Below are 18,892 nucleotides of genomic sequence, written 5' to 3'. Positions count from 1 at the left end.
TTCTGATTGATTACATAAATAAATGAGTGTGTTATTAAAGTGTGTTTGTTATGTTGTCGTTATCTATTTAGTTGCCTTGTATGAAATATAATTATTCAATAAGAACTGCAGGACAGACGGAGATCTTTGGGTTTATTTCATAAAGGACATACAGTATCATCACACTGATGCAACATATTACAAACTGGTAATAAAAAGACAATTTAGAAGTTTAACATGATGCTGAAAACATAAATAAAAAAGCTCTAAATGACTTTTCTTGTTGTCAGTGCAATCACAGCCTCCTCCACAACATCTTTATTTACAATGAACTCAGACCATGAAACATCATAACATCCAAAATTATGAATACAAAAACGTCATGCACTCTTAGTTTTCAATAATAATTAAAGCAACTGGTTGCATTTGGTTTGAAAGGCAGCTGGAATACTATGTGTTTCCTCTACAAGCAGACAACGTATATTATAATTAGGGATGTCAATCGATTAAAATATTTAATCACGATTAATCGCATGATTGTACATAGTTAATCATAAATTAATCACGCATTTTTATCTGTTCAAAATGAACCTTAAAGGGAGAATTATCAAGTATTTAATACTCTTATCAACATGGGAGTGGACAAATATGCTGCTTTATGCAAATGTATGTATATATTTATTATTGTAAATCAATTAACAACACAAAACAATGACAGATATTGTCCAGAAACCCTCACAGGTACTGCATTTAGCATAAAACAATATGCTCGAATCATAACATGGCAAACTGCAGCCCAACAGGCAACAACAGCTGTCAGTGTGTCAGTGTGCTGACTTGACTATGATTTGCCCCAAACTGCATGTGATTATCATAAAGTGGGCATGTCTGTAAAGGGGAGACTCGTGGGTACCCATAGAACCCATTTACATTCACTGATCTGGAGGTCAGAGGTCAAGGGATCCCTTTGAAAATGGACATGACCGATTATACTCGCCCAAATTTTGCGTAAGTTTGGAGCGTTATTTATCCTCCTTTTCTCTGACTGGAGCTTCCTCTCATTGTCGTCTGGCTCCTCCAGCTGCAGTTTAAATTGATCTGCATTCTTCCTTTTATCTATAGTTTTGTATCGTCAGCGCTCTGTTGTTGGTCTGTTTCTACTCCCGTCACATGCTGAAGATCTGGGATGCCACTTGAATAACTAGCTTCATCTCCTCCGGTGTTCGGATGATGCTCTTCTTCTGCCACATTTTAGTTTCTGTCACTTCTTCTTCTGTCTTCTCTTTCCAGATGCTGCTCTTGATGTTGCTGCATCATTAATGTCTGCCTGATTCAGCTGCATCTCTGGCTGACCATTAATACGTTGCTTTCCATGTGTTTCTCCCTCTGTTTTCTCTGTCTCTTCCTCTGTATTCTCCACATCACTGTGTGCTTGTGCTGTCGGGGGCTGGTCAGATGTTGTGTTTCCTTTCCTGGATGTCATACCGTCCTCTCCATCTCTGCTGTCGGGACTCTTCTCTGGCTGTTCTTCATTTGGCCGATCTGTTTTTGGTGAAGATGGACGTTCTGTTTCAGTGTTTCTCTCTGCTCCTGCCTGGAGTTCATCTCTTTGTGTGTCTCCCTCATTTGAACCTTGATCTGCTGGTTCATTATTTGTAGATTCAGTGTCCTCCTCTTCATCTTTCTGAGATGGTCCATCCGCTGGAGACAGAGGTGTTGTGTTGTCCACTCCATCTTTCCTATCTCTATTATTATCTGTGTGTCCTTCTCTCTCTGTTGGACATGGAGTGGGGTCAATCTTCACCGTCTGTCCTCCTGTCTGGTCAAAATCATTATTTTCTTCATCAGTTGAATCCTGACCTGCTGCTTCGTTTTTAGCAGATTTTATTTCATCTTCTTCACTGTCCTTGTCATTATCATTCTTTGCTTCTTCTCCTGTCATGAACTGCTGTTGTTTTCCATCTCCATTCATCTGACCCTCAGCTGCTCTTTCAGTATTTGGTTGTTCTGGTTGCTCTGGTTGTGTTCCTCTCTCTGCTGGACCTGGAGCTGGTGTTTCAGTATTTATAGACTTTGTTTCCTCTGGTTGTGTTTCTCCCTCTGCTAAAGTATTGTTGATTTCTCCTTCTGCTTTCTCCCGGTGTGTTTCCTCCTCTATCTGACATGAACGTCCTGTTTCTTCACTTAAACATTCAGCGCTATTATCTTCTTCCATCTTGACCTGATTCATCATTATCTCTGTCTCTACTGTGAGTTTCTCTCTGCTGTCTGTTTCTCTTTCTATGAGAGACTCCTGTTCTGAATCATTATTTATAGAGTTGCTCTTCCTCTCTCCTCCTCCCGATGTTTCTTCATCCACATGGTGCTTCTTGGTCTCTGTGTGCAGAAACAGTAACAGAAAAGACGGACATTAGCTGCAGAAGCACAACAAGCGTATCAACAAGAAGCTAAAACATTGTTTGCATTAAAATGACTGAAAACAATGAACACCTCTAAATGATAATAATATGGAATGTGCTGTTAAAATGACTGCATGGAAATGATGTATTTCACCAAAACCAAAGGTGTAAAACCTCTTCCTTATGTCACTATAATGAGTAAAATTAGTATGTTTATACAATGGTTCATATGATATCTTGCGAAAAGTTATCCATCATTTTTCCTTCGAATGTCCAGCGTCAGCTTTCCACTCCAGTCTTTTCAAAATAAACTTCCGTCTTCATAGGAAAAACTTTGTTAGGTTTAGGCAACAAAACTACTTAGTTAGGTTTAGGCAAAGATCGTCATCAAGTTTCGCCACACCGGAAGTGGCATTACTTAAGTACATAACAAAAACTACTTAGTTAGGTTAAGGGGAAAGATCGTGGTTTCATTTAAAATGACAACGGAGGTGATGTAACTTGCGCGACAAATAAATCAACGCTGACTTCTGGTTTCACACGGGACATGATCAGCGGTCTCCTGTGGAAAGTCTGGTGTTTTATGACCCACCAATCCCCCCCGACCTCCTCCCTTCGGGATGTTTGGCGCTCTTTATACTTCCTGGTTCACAATTACGTGGATTACATATGAATTGTTTTTGTGGGATATATACGAATTACAGTGCGTTACTCTTTGTAGGTATAGCTACGAACGGTGTATGAGAACATTCTGAACCATCTCAGGGTTGTATTAAAAAACTCTTGACTTACTGGTTTTGTTTTGTCTCCATTTCCACACAACGAAGGCGACCACAAGAATAAACAAGATGCCGACAACCAAACCAATGATGGTAGAAGCAGAAGAGTTAGCACCAGACGAGTCCGTGAAGAAATCATCTGAGAAGATAAAACAACATATTTGTTTAAAAATCAGCGCTTTAAAGCTAAAACATTGATAATAAATGAATAACTCACCTGGAACCTGGATGTGTTTCTCTCTGGTCTGGTTGGTGTTCTTCTGTTGGACTCTACAGGTGAAGCTGTTGTTGTGTCTCTTCTCCACAGTCACTCTGCTGCTGACAATATAGAGGTCATCAGGACCTCTGACTGTCTCTGGAGGTCCTGCAGAGAGGAGGTTTCCCTCACCGTCCAGCCACAACACCTCAGGCTCTGCATACCAGCCTTCAGACTCACACTGTAACACTCCACTGCTGACTTTGGTTATCTCAATGGTGGTGACTGATACTGGTACTGTGAAAGAGAAAAGCCAGAGAATAATCAGCCTGAGTTTAATGATGTGGTTATCCATATTGACTTTAAGGACACAAAACAGAACTCCTGTTTTAGTTAGTGGTAAGTTAACAGTTTGAATGAATGGCTGTCACTTTGCATAGAAAAACCCTCCCTACAGATGTTGCTGGTTTCATTTGACAGGATCTTCACGTTTACTATAAGGATGCTCCATCAACAAGTATGTTCACTTACCGACAATGAGCTGAACACTAGAGTCTGTTTCTAACCCTGGACTGAAGCATCTGTACGTTCCCTCATCAGAGAGTTTCACTTTGGACAGCGTCAGTGACATGTCTCCCTGTTTCAGTCTGTCGATGGACGCCGATGTTCTTCCTTTGTAGGATGGATTCTGATCAACCAGTTGGTCTTCGCCGAACCGCCTCAAATGGACAAATCTGGGGTTCAGGTCAGGTCTCGACCACTCCAGCATCTGGTGAACGGCATCCGTGGCAGGTTTCACGTGGCATGGCAAAGTGATGTCATCACCGACCATTGCCACTATTGGCTGAGGTTGACCAGTCGCCTGAGACTGACCTGAGGAACAAACATAGTTTTTTTAATTTCCTACTCCAGTATCATCACTTGACTAAACTGTTGTTTTCCAACTTTTTTATTTGGAATGGAAATTGAAGTGCAGGTTAAAGCTTCATAATTTTTCCATTGATGATGTTATTTAGGGTTTAGAAGAGACAGAACAAGAATAGACGAAAGAGCAACATCGAAGCAATGCCTATAGTATGCTTTAAGCTAATGCTAACATCAACATGCTAGCATGCTGGTGGTAAGCAGATATACTTGCTGTGTCTCAATTCGCGTACTTCCGTACTTACACTATTTTGAGCGCATAAGTGCGTTCATACTGAGAAGTGTGGCAAAATGAAGTGCACTACGAGTACCCGGATGTTGTATTCATAACGCCGGACACTTCTGGTCGCCATCTTTGCTACATAGCGGAAGAGGAGGGGCCACCAACCTGTTTCAAACTTATGAAAATGGCGGGCAAGGAAGCTGCTGGAGTTGCAAGTGAAACTCTAAACACTGAACTATACAAATTTTTGTCATAAATGTGCTTTACTGTGGTCGAATAGAAGCCATTATTGGGTTAACGTATCCGTCTGATTTGAATAACTGCTGACACAACAGTAGTAATTGGCTGCCTATCACCGGCTGTTCTACCGAGCTTCAGTAAATACATAGCGGCCGTGTGTGATTTGAGACAACACTACCCTGTCGGAATACACGCACTACACAAATAAGTAAATAGTGTGCACAGTGTACGACATGGAAGTGTACTAACGGAAGTATCCAAATTGAGACAGCTAATGTTTACCATGTGCATCATCTTACAACCATCTTGCTTGTTAGAACAAACCACAGTGCAGCTGAGGCTGATGGTAATGTCTTTAGTAATGGTAATGGTAATGTCTTTAGTAATGTCTGCAGGTATTTGGTTATAAAACAAAGTATTGGACATGTTGAAAAGTTGACCTGATGGTGGCGCTAGACGAAAAGTCAGAAGATCACCAAAGTTATTACAATTCACATGAATGTTTTTACAAAAGTTTATATAAATCTTTCAAATAAATGTAAAGATATCTCCTAGGTTAAGTAACAACTTTGACCGGCTGGTGGCGCAAGATGAAAAGTCAGAGGATCACCAATGTCTTTAGGATGCATCCTTTGGGCACCATGGGTATCTGTACCAAATGTCATGGCAATCCATCCAATAGTTGTTGAGATATTTTAGTCTGGACAAAAATGGTGGACCAATCGACGGGCCAATAGACTGACATTGCCATCTCTAATGCTGCTGGCACCGCTAAAAACACAACTCTGAAAACACAATTTGTTTGCAACAAATAATTACAGTATGTATTCAACACTGGACTAGAGACATCTATAAGCCAGCAGCACTTCAATTAACTCTGCACAACGTTAATGATAAACCAACATATGATCCCGACATTATCCAGGTCAGCCTTTATCTAACTGACCTGCCAAAGTCAAACAAGCCATATCAGTCAAACAAACAAAAGAGACACTTTCATTTCCATTTTCACCACAGAGTTTTTCTGAGGTGACAATTTTTCTGCATTCAAGGCAGCGCTGCCTGGTAATCATTTTTGCATGATGCACAGTAATGAGCAAATCAGCATATCTTTAATGTTGTAAATGATAGTAAGAAGCAGACAGTGATCTTTATACCTTATAACTGAGGTCGTAGTTAGAGGTGGGTTTGTATTGCATTGCATTTTATTAACATTGTTTTGCCCATCCTATTTAGCACATACAGTACATGAATACATTATATTCTACAATAATGCGCTTTATCATCATATTAATGTATACGTCCTGCGATGGACTGGCGACCTGTCCAGGGTGTACCCCGCCTTCGCCCAATGTCGGATGGGATCGGCTCCAGCCCCCCCGCGACCCCTAACGGGATAAGCGGTTGCAGATGGATGGATGGATAATGTTTACTTTACCTCCGTGGGAGTGTGTTAGGAGAAGGAAGGCAACAGCGTGATGGAAAATCAAAGAGCTGGAAACACTGAGTTGAGATTTACAGGACAGTCTGTCCGTCCGGCCAGGCATCATGCAGAGCTGGGGATTAAATTAAACCACAAACTAAATTCATAGGAAGATCATGTTGACAAAAATGCTTTGATGTTCTGGAAAAATAAACATATTGATCTTTTAATACAGTCAGAATTGTTTGCATGTATGGATAATACTTAACTCATTCAATTCAACTCATATACAACAAGATGAAGACGTTTAAAAGACATTTTCAGAACAGTTTTGAGTGCATAAGTCCGTCTGCTCGGGCTGTGAAAAATGAGTCATGTTCCATAAAAAAAAAAACAGTGACGGCAAACTTGCTCTCATTCCGAGAAAGTTGAAGTGTTCTCTGAATTAAAAAATCAAATCTTAGCAGCAGAAGTTTAATTTAAAAATGATTTCTTACCTTTTGCATGTTTTCTCAGTCAGCGAGCTGCACAGGGTACAAAGTCTTTAAAATAAACAAATCTGCCTGCTCAGTCTTATCTTCTGCAGTCCCTCCTCTCAGCCTACTAGATCCAAGTCTGTATAACCTGTTGTAAAAACAGTTGATGTATTAATAGTTCTTTCATACTCAGACTTCCAAGTGTTCAGGAAACCCTTCAATTTGATTTGTTTTCAGGATGGAAAAGCCTCTAAAACAGTAACTCTTAGGAAAAAGTAGTATACTTCAAGCTTATTTTATGAAGGAAAATTAAGTAAAGTTCAAGTATATTTCCAAAGTATATTTTATGTAGTAGGTATACTAATATCAGTGTACTAGTACTATACTTTTAAGTGTACTATATCAATACTTCTAGACCAAATTGGCCCACTTTTTAGTTTATAAAAGTATTCTTTTAAGTATACTTTAAATGTAAAAATAGTCAACTTTGAGTACACAACTAGTTTACACCTAAGTAAACCACCTGTATTTTGTACTGCAACTATACTGACAAATTTACAGAGAAGTCTAAGTATACTTAGCTTATAGGCCTACTCATACTTAATCTTTTGATCAAGATACACTTAGGAAAAGTATGATTAAGTATTCTTGAGTAGCAGACTCGAATCTCTGTTAAAATGTGGGCTACAAGTGTACTTGCAGTATAAAAACTATTTAGCTAGTAATTAACGGAGAGTATACTTTAAAGCACACTTTCTAGAGTGTCTAGAGCACACTACAAGTGATTTTTTTATGTACCTTTTGCCCAAATCTAAGATCATTTGAAGTATTTTAAAGCTAGAGCTGCAGCCTGCTTAACCCCGGAAATAATGTGCACAGGAAGAGGAAGTTCTCAACTGCATCATTCTGTATTTAGCTTTGATTCAGTCTGACGCTCAGACAGTCAGCAGCAAGACATCATGGAGGTTACAGCTCTCTGCTTCAGACTGAGTGAGTACTGCATTTGTCTTCTTTCTCCATGCCTTGTTCCTCTATATAAATAATAGTAAACTAAATAGAAACGATGGTAACATATAAGTTTTAGAGATAAATGACTAAGTTATCCCTTTTTATTGTGTGGTGTATCGATACATGTAATTATATTTGTGGAACTAAAGAAGTTCCTCTGTGAGAATCAACGTATGGACCAGATTCGATTTGCATTTCAACAGATGTATTTGTGTCAGGTGTCCTTTATGGAAGCTATATGCCAAATCATGTTAGGTTCTGCGATGTTTTAAGGTATTTCATTAAACCATTAATATTCAAATTAGGGCTGTCAATCGATTAAAATATTTAATCACGATTAATCACACAAATTGTATCTGTTCAAAATGTACCTTAAATGGAGTTTTTAATACTCTTATCAACATGGGAGTGGGCAAATATGCTGCTTTATGCAAATGTATGTATATATTTATTATTGTAAATGAATTAACAACACAAAACAATGACAAATATTGTCCAGAAACCCTCACAGGTACTGCATTTAGCATAAAGAATATGCTCCAATCATAACATGGCAAACTGCAGCCCAACAGGCAACAACAGCTGTCAGTATGTCAGTGTGCTGACTTGACAATGACTTACCCCAAAACTTGAGACTTGAAAATTGCTATGCCAGTTTTTCCTCGCCAAAATTTAGCATAAGTTTGGAGTTTATTTAACCTCCTTCCCCATAAGCTAATATGACATGGTTGGTACCAAGAAACATTTTAAGTGTTTCACAGCTGCACAAACGTTTTGGACTTCATACAGTATAAACAAATCTCTCCTCTTTTGTCTCTCCAGTGATGAATGTGTTGATGCTGCTGGTTGCACATGTTCAGCAAAATTATTCTAAGCCACCTGGTAAGTAGAAATTAGTCGTTCCCAACCGGAACCGGAACCCGAACCCTAAAACCTTAACCCTAACTCTAAAGCCAGCTTCATATAACACCTGCATAACAAAATACCATCTCAAGTTCGTGGTTTGGGTTTCAAGAAGTTTAAATCTTCTACTCTTTTCTTCAAAAGGAAGAGAAAAAATGAAGTCTGAGAGCACTGACCCGGAACTCGCTATTATGCTGATGACACTCCGCTAATGTAACAGTAGAACCTGGCAACTCTGGCTTTATTTCTGCACCTAAATATCAGTAAATGTGAGCTCATTTTATTTGATCCATAGTCAAAAACCTGTAGCTTAAAACCTGAGAGTGCTCTTTGACTGCTTAAGAGCGTTGTCATCTCATCTCTTTGGATTTATGTTATTCCTTCAAATGATGCCGAAGCAATAACTGTCTCTTTCAACTACAATTGGTCCAAAATGTAACAGCAGGTTTTTTAATGTGTTCAATTTTTACAACCACACCTCTGTCCAAATGTTTCTTCAGTGGCTAGAGGTTAATTTTCAAATCAATTTAACATTTTTGTTTCAAGACTAACCTGGTATCTAGCTATCCATACTACATTTATGAACTTCTGACTCCGTATGAGTCAGTGTTACAACCCAGAGGTGGTCTAGGGGTAAGGGAAGCCACATAACGCTAATGTTCTTAGGGAATCACTTGGTTTATTGCGGTAGTGGTTGAAATAAAGGAAATAAAAGTTAGTCACTTAAACTAAGAGCACACAAATAAAAAAAAATGAGGGCTTCAGGTGGCGCGAAACTGTCAGACAAAGAAAACAAAAGCACACCTCCTAACCCCGCAGATCCCTTAACAAATAAACAAACTAAAGGCAAACTAAAATCTAACTAACACCAGTAACAGTCAGATCACAACCTGGGTTCTTCTGTTCAGGGTCTCCTCCCTGTTCCTATGTCCTGGGTAGCAACTAGTGGTGACAGAACAATACGCTCTTATCTCAACTCGTCACATATTATGTTAACACTTGCTTTTTGTTGTGAATTAAACAAAAACACCTGCTTAAGACTAGAAATACAACATGGTTGAGCTTAAATCTACTACGTTTGTACAGAGAAAATGACGCTGAACGTTGTGTCTCTTTTCACTCTTTAAAACTACGTCTCTTGCTCTGACCAAATGTGACGCGAATGCAATGCATATCCCTGGTTGAAAGCCCTGTGTTTGTTGGACCCATCCAACTCCCCATCCACCGGGGAGTTGGATGGGAATAAGAACTGGTTGGATAGAACTGTTGTTATCAGGGCTCCCTGGCTTTGCAACTCCTTGCCTTAAACTCACTTCTTAAGACACATTTCTGCAGACGTTCCTTTTTTATAACAGTATGCACCTGGTTTCTTTCTGGGAAGCAAGTTCTTCATTCACATTGTTCTGTGTCTGTTTTCAGATGCAGCTTTTCGTATTGTTCCAACCCGACTGCAGCTCTTTGAATACGGGTCTGTCTATTTTACCTGTGAGGGGGTCAATGTCTCAGCTGGATGGAAAGTGAGGAACATCAACCAATCCTTTCCAAAATGTTCAAATAACACAGTGGCATCAACGGTGACCTGCACCATTGACGTTGCCTTTACATCAGACAGTGGAGAATACTGGTGTGAAGGTGGAAGAGGAGAGAGAAGCAACACTGTCAACATCACTGTCACTGGTAGGTTGATTGCAGATTTCAACTCTAAACTCGCATATCAATGACAAAAATATTACCTCTAAAGTATTGTGTTTATTGCACTTCTGCTTCCAAACATTTTGTAATGTTTTCCAGCTGGTTCAGTGATCCTGGAGAGTCCAGTCCTTCCTGTGATGGAGGGAGACGATGTGACTCTGAGCTGCAGAAACAAGAAGACTTCCTCGGACCTCACAGCTGATTTCTATAAAGATGGCCGCCTCATCAGGAGCAACTCTACAGGAAACATGACCATCCATAGTGTTTCCTGGTCTGATGAAGGACTCTACAAGTGCAACATCTCTGGAGCCGGAGAATCACCACAGAGCTGGCTGTCTGTCAGAGGTGGGACAATATTTACTGTTTTGCTATTTTAATGCAGACACTGATGGTTAGTTGTGCTAACTTCTATAATCTCCTAAACAGCACGCTCTCTGAGCAAGTGGGTGAGTCAGCACAAACTCATGTAATGCAGCCAAACACCGAACTCACAGATCGGCGGCACTTTGGGTGTTCACACCTGCTGCGTTTCAGCTGCTTCAGCTGCTGCTGTCAGCCCTTTCTAAATAATGGTAATAATCCACAATTAAAACCCCGTAAAATATTCATTCATGGAGCTCTGGAAATCATTGAATGTTCTACAACACAGTCCGGCACCTATTTCAGAATAAAAGCCTTGTGTTAACAAATGAAGGAATTCTGTCCACAGAAAAAAATGCTTGAGGGCTTTTATTTTGAAATTAAAGCAGATAACGTTGATTTAAAAACAGGTCATAACATACATAAACATAAAACTGTAACATAACGATGTAACATAACGATGTAACATAACAATGTAACATAACAATGTAACATAACGATGTAACACAACGTAACATAACAACGCAACATAGCAACGTAACGTAGCAACGCAATGTAGCAACACAACATAACAAAGTAACGCAAGAATGCAACGTAACAACGCAATGTAACAACGCAACGTTACAACATAATGTACCAACGTAACGTAACAACGTAACGTAACAACGTAACGTAACAACGTAACGTAACAATGTAACGTAACAACGTTACGTAACAACAAACCACTATAGTTACGTTTAGAAAGAACAACTACATGGTTGGGCTTAAAACGACTACGTTTGTACAGTGAAAATGACGCTGACCGCTGTGTCTCTTTTCACTCTTTGAACTACGTCACTTGTACTGACCAAATGCGACCCGAATGCAATGCATATACGTACCTGGTTAGCAGAAACGTCCAATGCCAACAATTTTTCCTGCCGACTGGGCTGGAAGCATGCCGCATTAAAATGTGTTGCATAAACCTACAATGTGCAAGTTGTGATCAGTACGGGGCAGAACAATTCCAACACAAACTCAGACCTGCAGTATTGTATTGACTCAGTATTTTTTTTAAATAAAGTACTTTCTGTCATCTTTCCAGCATCTGACAAAGACATTCATATGCTTTGGACCGTTGTCACGGTCGTACTGTTCCTGCTGCTGGTGATGGGACTACTTTACTGGAAGAAACAGCTAGGTACTAAAATTATACTAAGGTTTGGTGATTCTGGTGATTGACTCATAGCTCTGCAGGTCATATCATCGGTCGCTAATAAACGTTATTTTGTGACAGTCTGTATTCTTTGTTTAGGAGGTGCTTCACTCTGTAAAAACCACAAGATTTTGTAGTTGTACCTTCAGTATTTAGATCAAGTAGCTTGTGAAAAATATTGTGGGTTGAATTTAGAAGACTACAGTTGTTTAACTGTGTCGGAAACACATACAAATCAACATTTACGTAAATAAGGGCTGTCAATGGATTAAAATATTTAATCAAGATTAAACCCATGATTGAAGAAGGAAGGTAATTTAATGCACTTTGAAGTAAAGTGCTAAAGAAGTCATATGTGTGCATTCAAACAACAGTATCTAGATGTCACTTTGGAGTTGTGACCAGACATGTTTGATGAGAACTTCTGTTTCACACGTTCACACCAGCTAAGTATGTCATACGTGGTGTTTTGTTTTAGACGCTGCAAATAATTTGAGCCACGGCCTCGACACAAACCACGGCTCAAAACTACGGACAGAAAAAAGATAAGATGAATCCCTCAGTGACCCCTTAAGTCTGCAGCAGGACCAAAGTAGCATTCTGATATTAGCTCAAAACCAACCTGTATTTATATTTGGGCTGTCAAAGTTAACATAATAATAACACCTTGACGCAAATTAATTTTAACTCCTCTAATTTCTTTAACGCATGAACACAACTTGAGGTTTTTAGGTTGTAGCGGGCTCAGTTTTAAAGCTAGAGGGAAGATACTGACATCTGTTTTGAGGTACTTGTACTTAAATTGACACATAACTGGCATATTAAACTGGAAAACCTAAGGAATCCATTGGTACCAACCATGTCATACTAGCTTGTAGCTAAGGAGGTGCAGATGGGTTTACATTGGATTCAGTTGAAAGCCCGGTGCGTCTCATACGGACACTAAAGGGTGCCTTAGTGAATAGGTATCAGACGCCGAGGGCCTCTGACCAAGCGTCTGTATTTGACGAGTACAGGTTGGATGCTCGGTGTGATATTAAAGCCTCTATTCTCCAACTTTGACTAGTTTGATCAGTTTACGTTTGTGCGGGTAGTTGCACAGAACTTACATTTGTACGGAGCGCGTTCCATGATGGATACAAAACACCGTTGCACGTGGCCAGCAAGTCAGCATCATTGCAGGTTTGCTGTTGGAGGGTTTTATAACCTACTTCCACTCACCGCTAATTGGTTTGGGATGGACTTAATATGGCGGACCCTCCATGTGAACGTGCAATCAGAGAGGAAGTGGGTAGGGAGGTGGCAGTTTGAGAAAGCCCCCACATTACCAGCTGTGATGTAGTGATTCTGCATTGTCAGTCACCCTATTGTACAGCATACAGGGTATGGACAGAGCACAGAGCATCCACCAGATGGTAGCATAAGCACAATTAATATCCTGGGTGTAGTTACTCTATAAAATATTATCTTGTGCATGAATATGTTTCATCTGTGTGTTACAGATCGATGAGGAAGAAACACCTAACTGAAGGAGATGGAGGACTGATTACATCATGCTACATGTGCACCTTTACCAAATAGAAGTTCATTCAAGTGTGCTATCAGTATACTTATTTAAAAATTTAAATAAGAGAGTATACTTTCAGTTTACTTTTATATATATATATATATATATTTGTATTGAGACTCGTGACACGATGCCTACTCTCTGGCAGTCTCATGAGGATGAGGCACCGTAGTCGCGAGCTTCCCCTTCAGGCCTCGGCAGGTATCACTAATCAATCTCAGAACAGACTTAACAGGTAGATCACAGATGGACAGGAAGATAGGACATATTCTGACATTTAGAGAGGTTTTAACCAAAATAATGTTTTTAACCCTTCATGGATTTCAGTTGTTTTTATGACCCATTTCACAATTAATTAATCTTTTATGTCACTATAACTGTTTTTACTACTAGAAGTTATTTATAGCTGATCAGCTTTCTTCATATAATATTCTACCTATCATATATACCTATAAGTTCACTTGTAGTATAGTTCATAGTATAGTTGCAGTACAAAATGAACCTTAGGTATAAACTAGTTGTGTACTCAAAGTTTACTGTTCTTTCACTTAAAGTAAAATTAAAAGTATACTTTTAGAGACTAAAAAATGGGTAGATTTAGTCCCAAGAAGTATTGTATTAGTACACTTACAAGTATACTACTAGCACATTGATATTAATATGCTTACTATATAATGTATACTTCGGGGGGAATATACTTGAACTTTATTTAAGTATACTTCATATAATAAACTTGAAGTATACTACTTATTTATAAGGACAAGGAAGTTTAGAGACTTTAAAATAAACTTTGCTTGAAGTAACGTTTAGTATTCAGTATGTATTTGGTACTCTCTAGTATGCAACATGTTTAGTCAAGTATTCTACCAGGTAGTGAGTCAATTTAACAATACTGTTTGTTTTTTGTTTTTTTATCTCTTCATCCAAAATGCATCAAATACTATATCTTTACATCGTTGTATTTATCTGTCTGGTACACTGATAGCAAAATAAATTGTCAATTTTTTTAAATAAATCAAGTAAATAAATGAAGTGATAACTGATAGATTGTTTCTCTGCTTTACAAAGTGCCTAACCTGTCAGTTAAAATAATGTTTGTCTCTCTGATGTCTGTTTCTTTCTGTATGTTCATGTTAATAATTGAGGATGTTTTTTATTAATTAAGTACATTTTTAAATTATGATTCACATGGAACCTGTATATACTCATGTCCCATGTCCATGTTGTTACTAACTTCATTCCTTCCCGGGAGTCCTTGTGCCTCCTTGTCTCGCAGCTAACCGTGGAGCGGGGTCACACCTGGAGTGAGGTCATACCTGGAGCGGGATCACACCGGGAGCGAGGTTATACCTGGAGCATGGGTACACTTGGAGCAGGGTTTCACCTGGATCTTGGTGGTCTCCGGTATTGTGGCTGCATCTGCTGCCGCGTCGGTGCCTGCTTGACACCAACTGCTACCATCCCTAATTAACTACGTCTGTACGAGGGACTACCAATGCTAACGAGGGATTTCCAACACCTAATGACAATGTGGCAGCCTGGAGAATAACACTTCTCAATCACTGCCAAAGACATCAAGAGCTCCCAGCAAGCATGCTGATGCTGCAGGAACCAATGCACGGGCATCGATCGCAGGGACGTCCCACACCAACACACATGGACGTACTGAGGAGAGATGCTGGACAGTGCTGGCTTTCCGATAGTTGTATTATCACTCTTTCCATCCACCACTATTGGTTTTGTGTTATCAGCCCTACTTGTATTAGTTATTACAGCTGCTAGACTGCTATTGTGGCTGCTTCTATATCTCTCTCTCTCTATCTCTCTCTCTCTCTCTCTCACTCTATCTATCTATCCCCCCAGCCGGTCTCGGCAGATGGCCGCCCGCCCTGCGCCCGGTTCTGCTCCAGGTTTCTTCCCAGTAATCGGGGAGTTTTTCCTGGCCACAGTGCGCTTGGTGGATCCTGTTGGGTCTCAAAACTATGGTGTACGGTCATAGACCTGCTCTACATATAAAGCGTCTTGAGATAACTTCTGTTGTGATTTGACGCTATACAAAAATAAATTGATTTGATTTGATTTGATTTGATTTGATAATCCGGGTCCTTCAGATCTTCTCGTCTCTGTCTGGAGCTCATCGCTGACAGCTGCTGCTCTTCATCACCACCACCACCATCATCATCCTCCTCTTCGTCATCAAACCACAGGAGGCCCAGACTGCCGGTGTCCTCCACACCTGAACACAGGTGAGTTCAGTTAAACCACCTGAACACAGGTGAGTTCAGTTTAACCACCTGAACACAGGTGAGTTCAGTTAAACCACCTGACCAGGTGAGCTCAGTTTAACCGCCTGAACACAGGTGAGTTCAGTTAAACCACCTGAACACAGGTGAGCTCAGTTTAACCAACACTCAGCCGGCTCAGCTCAGCACCAACATCAGCAGTGTGGTTTTAGTACTTTTACAGTAACTCCACACTGTTTTTATTTAATTGTATAAACAGGTTTAAAAGGTGAAGACGTACCTGACTGCTGCTGCTCCTCCTCCTCCTCTTCCTCACCACTCAGAACCACCACCTCCTGGTCCTCCAGGTCTGGGATCAGGGCTTCATGTTGTCAATCAAAAGAAAAACAAAGTCAGACACACACATAAATATATATATATTTTTCTAAAAGTGAAGATGTAAACAGCCGAACGTGTCCGGAAACACATGAAGGTGCAGTCGCGTGTTCGCAGCTTGATAGAGAAGAAGCACATGAAACAACATGTGAAAACAAGCTTAACAAACTAAGCTTCCCTTCATTTGTTAACTCAAGGCCTTTATTCTGAAATATGTGCCGGACAGTGTTCTAGAACATGCAGTGACTTGCAGAGCTCCATGAATGAATATAGTACGGAGTTTTAATTGTGGATTTTTACTATTATTTACAAATTACCACACGTTTCTTAACCTTTCTCTGTCTAAAATAAATATAAATTATTTTTATCATGAAGTTAAAGGGACTATTTGTAACTTTCAGAAATGCTTGTAAAGTTATGACTTTATTCTCGTAATATTACGACTTTTTTCTCGGAAAATTATGACTTTATTATAATATTACGACTTTAGTCTTGTAATATTACGACTTCTTTTCTTGTAAAATTATGACTTTATTATAATATTACGACTTTATTCTCGTAATATTACGACTTTTTTCTCTTAATTTACGACTTTTTTCTCGTAAAGTTATGCCTTTATTCCCATAATATTACGACTTTTTTTCTCAAAATATGACTTTTTTTCTTGTAATATTCTGACTTTATTGTGTAAATCTCAGATGTTTTTTCCCTCAATGTGGCCCTAATACTCCGTAGTACATTGTCTCTTTGGCCCTCACTGCATTAGACTTCTTTACTATATACTTAGACTATAAACTGTGTTACCTTCATCACAATGATCACATGTTTTGCCTAAATGTTTCTTCAGATAGTAAAGGGTGCTGACCCCTGCTCTAGACGGTTCTTAAATGGAGTTCAACAATGCACATAATGTGTGCCTGCAGGTGTTATATCTGTGTTATATCAGCATTATATCTGCGTTATATCGGCGTGATATCGGCGCTATATCTGCGCTTTATCGGTGCTATATCGGTGCTATAACGGTGCTATATCGGTGCGATATCGGTGCTATATCGGTGCGATATCGGTGCTATATCGGTGCGATATCGGTGCTATATCGGTGCTATATATCTGTGTGATATCGGTGTTATATCTGTGTGATATCGGTGTGATATCGGTGTTATATCTGTGTTATATCGGTGTGATATCTGTGTTATATCGGTGTTATATCGGTGTGATATCGGTGTACTATCTGTGTGATATCGGTGCTATATATCTGTGTGATATCGGTGTTATATCTGTGTGATATCGGTGTGATATCTGTGTGATATCGGTGTGATATCTGTGTGATATCGGTGTGATATCGGTGTTATATCTGTGTGATATCGGTGTACTATCTGTGTGATATCGGTGCTATATATCTGTGTGATATCGGTGTTATATCTGTGTGATATCGGTGTGATATCTGTGTGATATCGGTGTGATATCGGTGTTATATCTGTGTGATATCGGTGTACTATCTGTGTGATATCGGTGCTATATATCTGTGTGATATCGGTGTTATATCTGTGTGATATCGGTGTGATATCGGTGTGATATCTGTGTGATATCGGTGTGATATCGGTGTTATATCTGTGTGATATCGGTGTGATATCGGTGTTATATCTGTGTGATATCGGTGTACTATCGGTGTGATATCGGTGTTATATCTGTGTGATATCGGTGTACTATCTGTGTGATATCGGTGCTATATATCTGTGTGATATCGGTGTTATATGGTGTGATATCGGTGTGATATCTGTGTGATATCGGTGTGATATCGGTGTGATATCTGTGTGATATCGGTGTGATATCGGTGTGATATCTGCAGACCTTTCCTCTCCAGTTTGACTCTCGGTTGCAGCAGCAGCTCCAGTTGTCTCCTCTGCAGCTCGACCTCCCTCCTCAGCCCCGCAGCCTCCTCCTCGTAGCCGGTCACAGTCCTCTCCACCACCGCTAAGATCTCCTGAGCTGCTGTGCTCATCTTCTCAGTCACTATTCCTCTGAGGATCTCCGCTTTAGACATGTTCATGTTACTGAGACCAGAGAGAGACTCCGAGCCGCTGCTGCTCCTCTTCATCCAGTAGAACATCTTCACTTCGTCTCCGAGGCTGCAGCTTCTTCTTCTGCATACGGCCGTCATTAAGGGACCGTCGCACAACTCCTCCTATCCCCCTCTGTGTGCACTCTGCTCTTTGAACTGCATGAGAGCCTGAGGCTGCTGTTTGTTGACGCTCCCTTATAGTTCAGAAGGCTTTGTTCTCCTCCTGTTGTTCCTGTTTAAACTGTTTAGCTTGCATTGAATTTCATACCATACTGTTTGTTTATTATTACTACATGTTACTAATGCCTGCACATGTTTTCTATTTTATTCTCTGTATTTTAGTAACCTCTATTCACACAAGGATTTACAAACCATCTTCAATCAATAAATGAGTGGTATCTCAAAGAGAGTGTGTGTGACCTGGACTAATTGATATATATATATATAATTTCACATATATATATATATGTATATATGTATGTGTATATATACACATACATATATATGTGAAATAGTAGTATTTACTGCAGTACAAGTACTAGTATGTATACATATATATATATACATATATTTTTATATATATATACATGTACAACTAGATAGTAAAACAGGAAGTATAAGTATAAAGGTAAACTAGATAAATATCAGTGAATAGAAACAATACTACTATGTGGGATGGAACCTGCTAAAATCAAGAATAATAAATAAATAAATGTGTCATTAAATGTAGCAAAAACAATATTAAAAATATATCTAGCCATTAATTAATTAATTTATAAAAATGCGACATAAATTGATATTTCTGTTTTGATTTGCTTCTTTATGTATATATTTGTATTAATTCCCTT

General features: G+C 39.4%; 4 protein-coding genes across 4 annotated transcripts in view; 1 reads left to right on the top strand and 3 right to left on the bottom strand.

The window, feature by feature from the left end:
- Window positions 1-18,892, bottom strand: part of LOC141760941 (lamin-B3-like) — a 121,789-nt gene that overhangs the window by 65,300 nt on the left and 37,597 nt on the right. The window lies entirely within an intron of this gene.
- LOC141760930 (uncharacterized) lies at window positions 116-6,800 on the bottom strand. The gene is made up of 6 exons (XM_074624044.1): window positions 6,661-6,800; window positions 6,179-6,296; window positions 3,885-4,226; window positions 3,375-3,650; window positions 3,171-3,296; window positions 116-2,355 (listed from the first exon to the last, which is right to left on the bottom strand). The coding sequence occupies exons 1-6, from the start codon at window positions 6,667-6,669 to the stop codon at window positions 1,241-1,243; spliced, it is 1,986 nt and encodes a 661-aa protein (XP_074480145.1). The 5' UTR covers window positions 6,670-6,800; the 3' UTR covers window positions 116-1,240.
- LOC141761236 (low affinity immunoglobulin gamma Fc region receptor II-b-like) lies at window positions 7,547-15,604 on the top strand. The gene is made up of 6 exons (XM_074624565.1): window positions 7,547-7,629; window positions 8,470-8,529; window positions 9,970-10,227; window positions 10,342-10,587; window positions 10,669-10,688; window positions 15,512-15,604. Exons 1-6 carry the CDS (start codon window positions 7,599-7,601, stop codon window positions 15,602-15,604), a joined length of 708 nt encoding a protein of 235 aa, XP_074480666.1. The 5' UTR covers window positions 7,547-7,598.
- Window positions 10,347-18,143, bottom strand: LOC141761235 (uncharacterized). The gene is made up of 4 exons (XM_074624564.1): window positions 17,834-18,143; window positions 15,888-15,968; window positions 15,510-15,600; window positions 10,347-10,545 (listed from the first exon to the last, which is right to left on the bottom strand). Exons 1-4 carry the CDS (start codon window positions 18,141-18,143, stop codon window positions 10,347-10,349), a joined length of 681 nt encoding a protein of 226 aa, XP_074480665.1.

Source organism: Sebastes fasciatus, chromosome 22 (assembly GCF_043250625.1).
Source record: "Sebastes fasciatus isolate fSebFas1 chromosome 22, fSebFas1.pri, whole genome shotgun sequence".
In the NCBI taxonomy this organism is placed as follows: Eukaryota; Metazoa; Chordata; class Actinopteri; order Perciformes; family Sebastidae; genus Sebastes; species Sebastes fasciatus.
This window is presented reverse-complemented; position numbering and strand designations above follow the sequence as displayed.

Excerpts from the sequence above, each read along its gene's own strand:
- LOC141760930 (XM_074624044.1), bottom strand. Across the intron at positions 4,227-6,178 it reads CCTAACACACTCCCACGGAG|GTCAGTCTCAGGCGACTGGT; the intron begins GTAAAGTAAACA and ends TTTGTTCCTCAG. Across the intron at positions 3,651-3,884 it reads TAGTGTTCAGCTCATTGTCG|TACCAGTATCAGTCACCACC; the intron begins GTAAGTGAACAT and ends TCTCTTTCACAG.
- LOC141761236 (XM_074624565.1), top strand. The coding sequence starts at position 7,599 with ATGGAGGTTACAGCTCTCTGCTTCAGACTGA. Across the intron at positions 10,228-10,341 it reads TGTCAACATCACTGTCACTG|CTGGTTCAGTGATCCTGGAG; the intron begins GTAGGTTGATTG and ends AATGTTTTCCAG. Across the intron at positions 10,689-15,511 it reads CACGCTCTCTGAGCAAGTGG|CTGCTGCTCTTCATCACCAC; the intron begins GTGAGTCAGCAC and ends CATCGCTGACAG.
- LOC141761235 (XM_074624564.1), bottom strand. The coding sequence starts at position 18,143 with ATGACGGCCGTATGCAGAAGAAGAAGCTGCAGCCTCGGAGACGAAGTG. Across the intron at positions 15,601-15,887 it reads GGAGGAGCAGCAGCAGTCAG|GTGTGGAGGACACCGGCAGT; the intron begins GTACGTCTTCAC and ends ACCTGTGTTCAG. Across the intron at positions 10,546-15,509 it reads GGTGATGAAGAGCAGCAGCT|AGATGTTGCACTTGTAGAGT; the intron begins GTCAGCGATGAG and ends CTCCGGCTCCAG.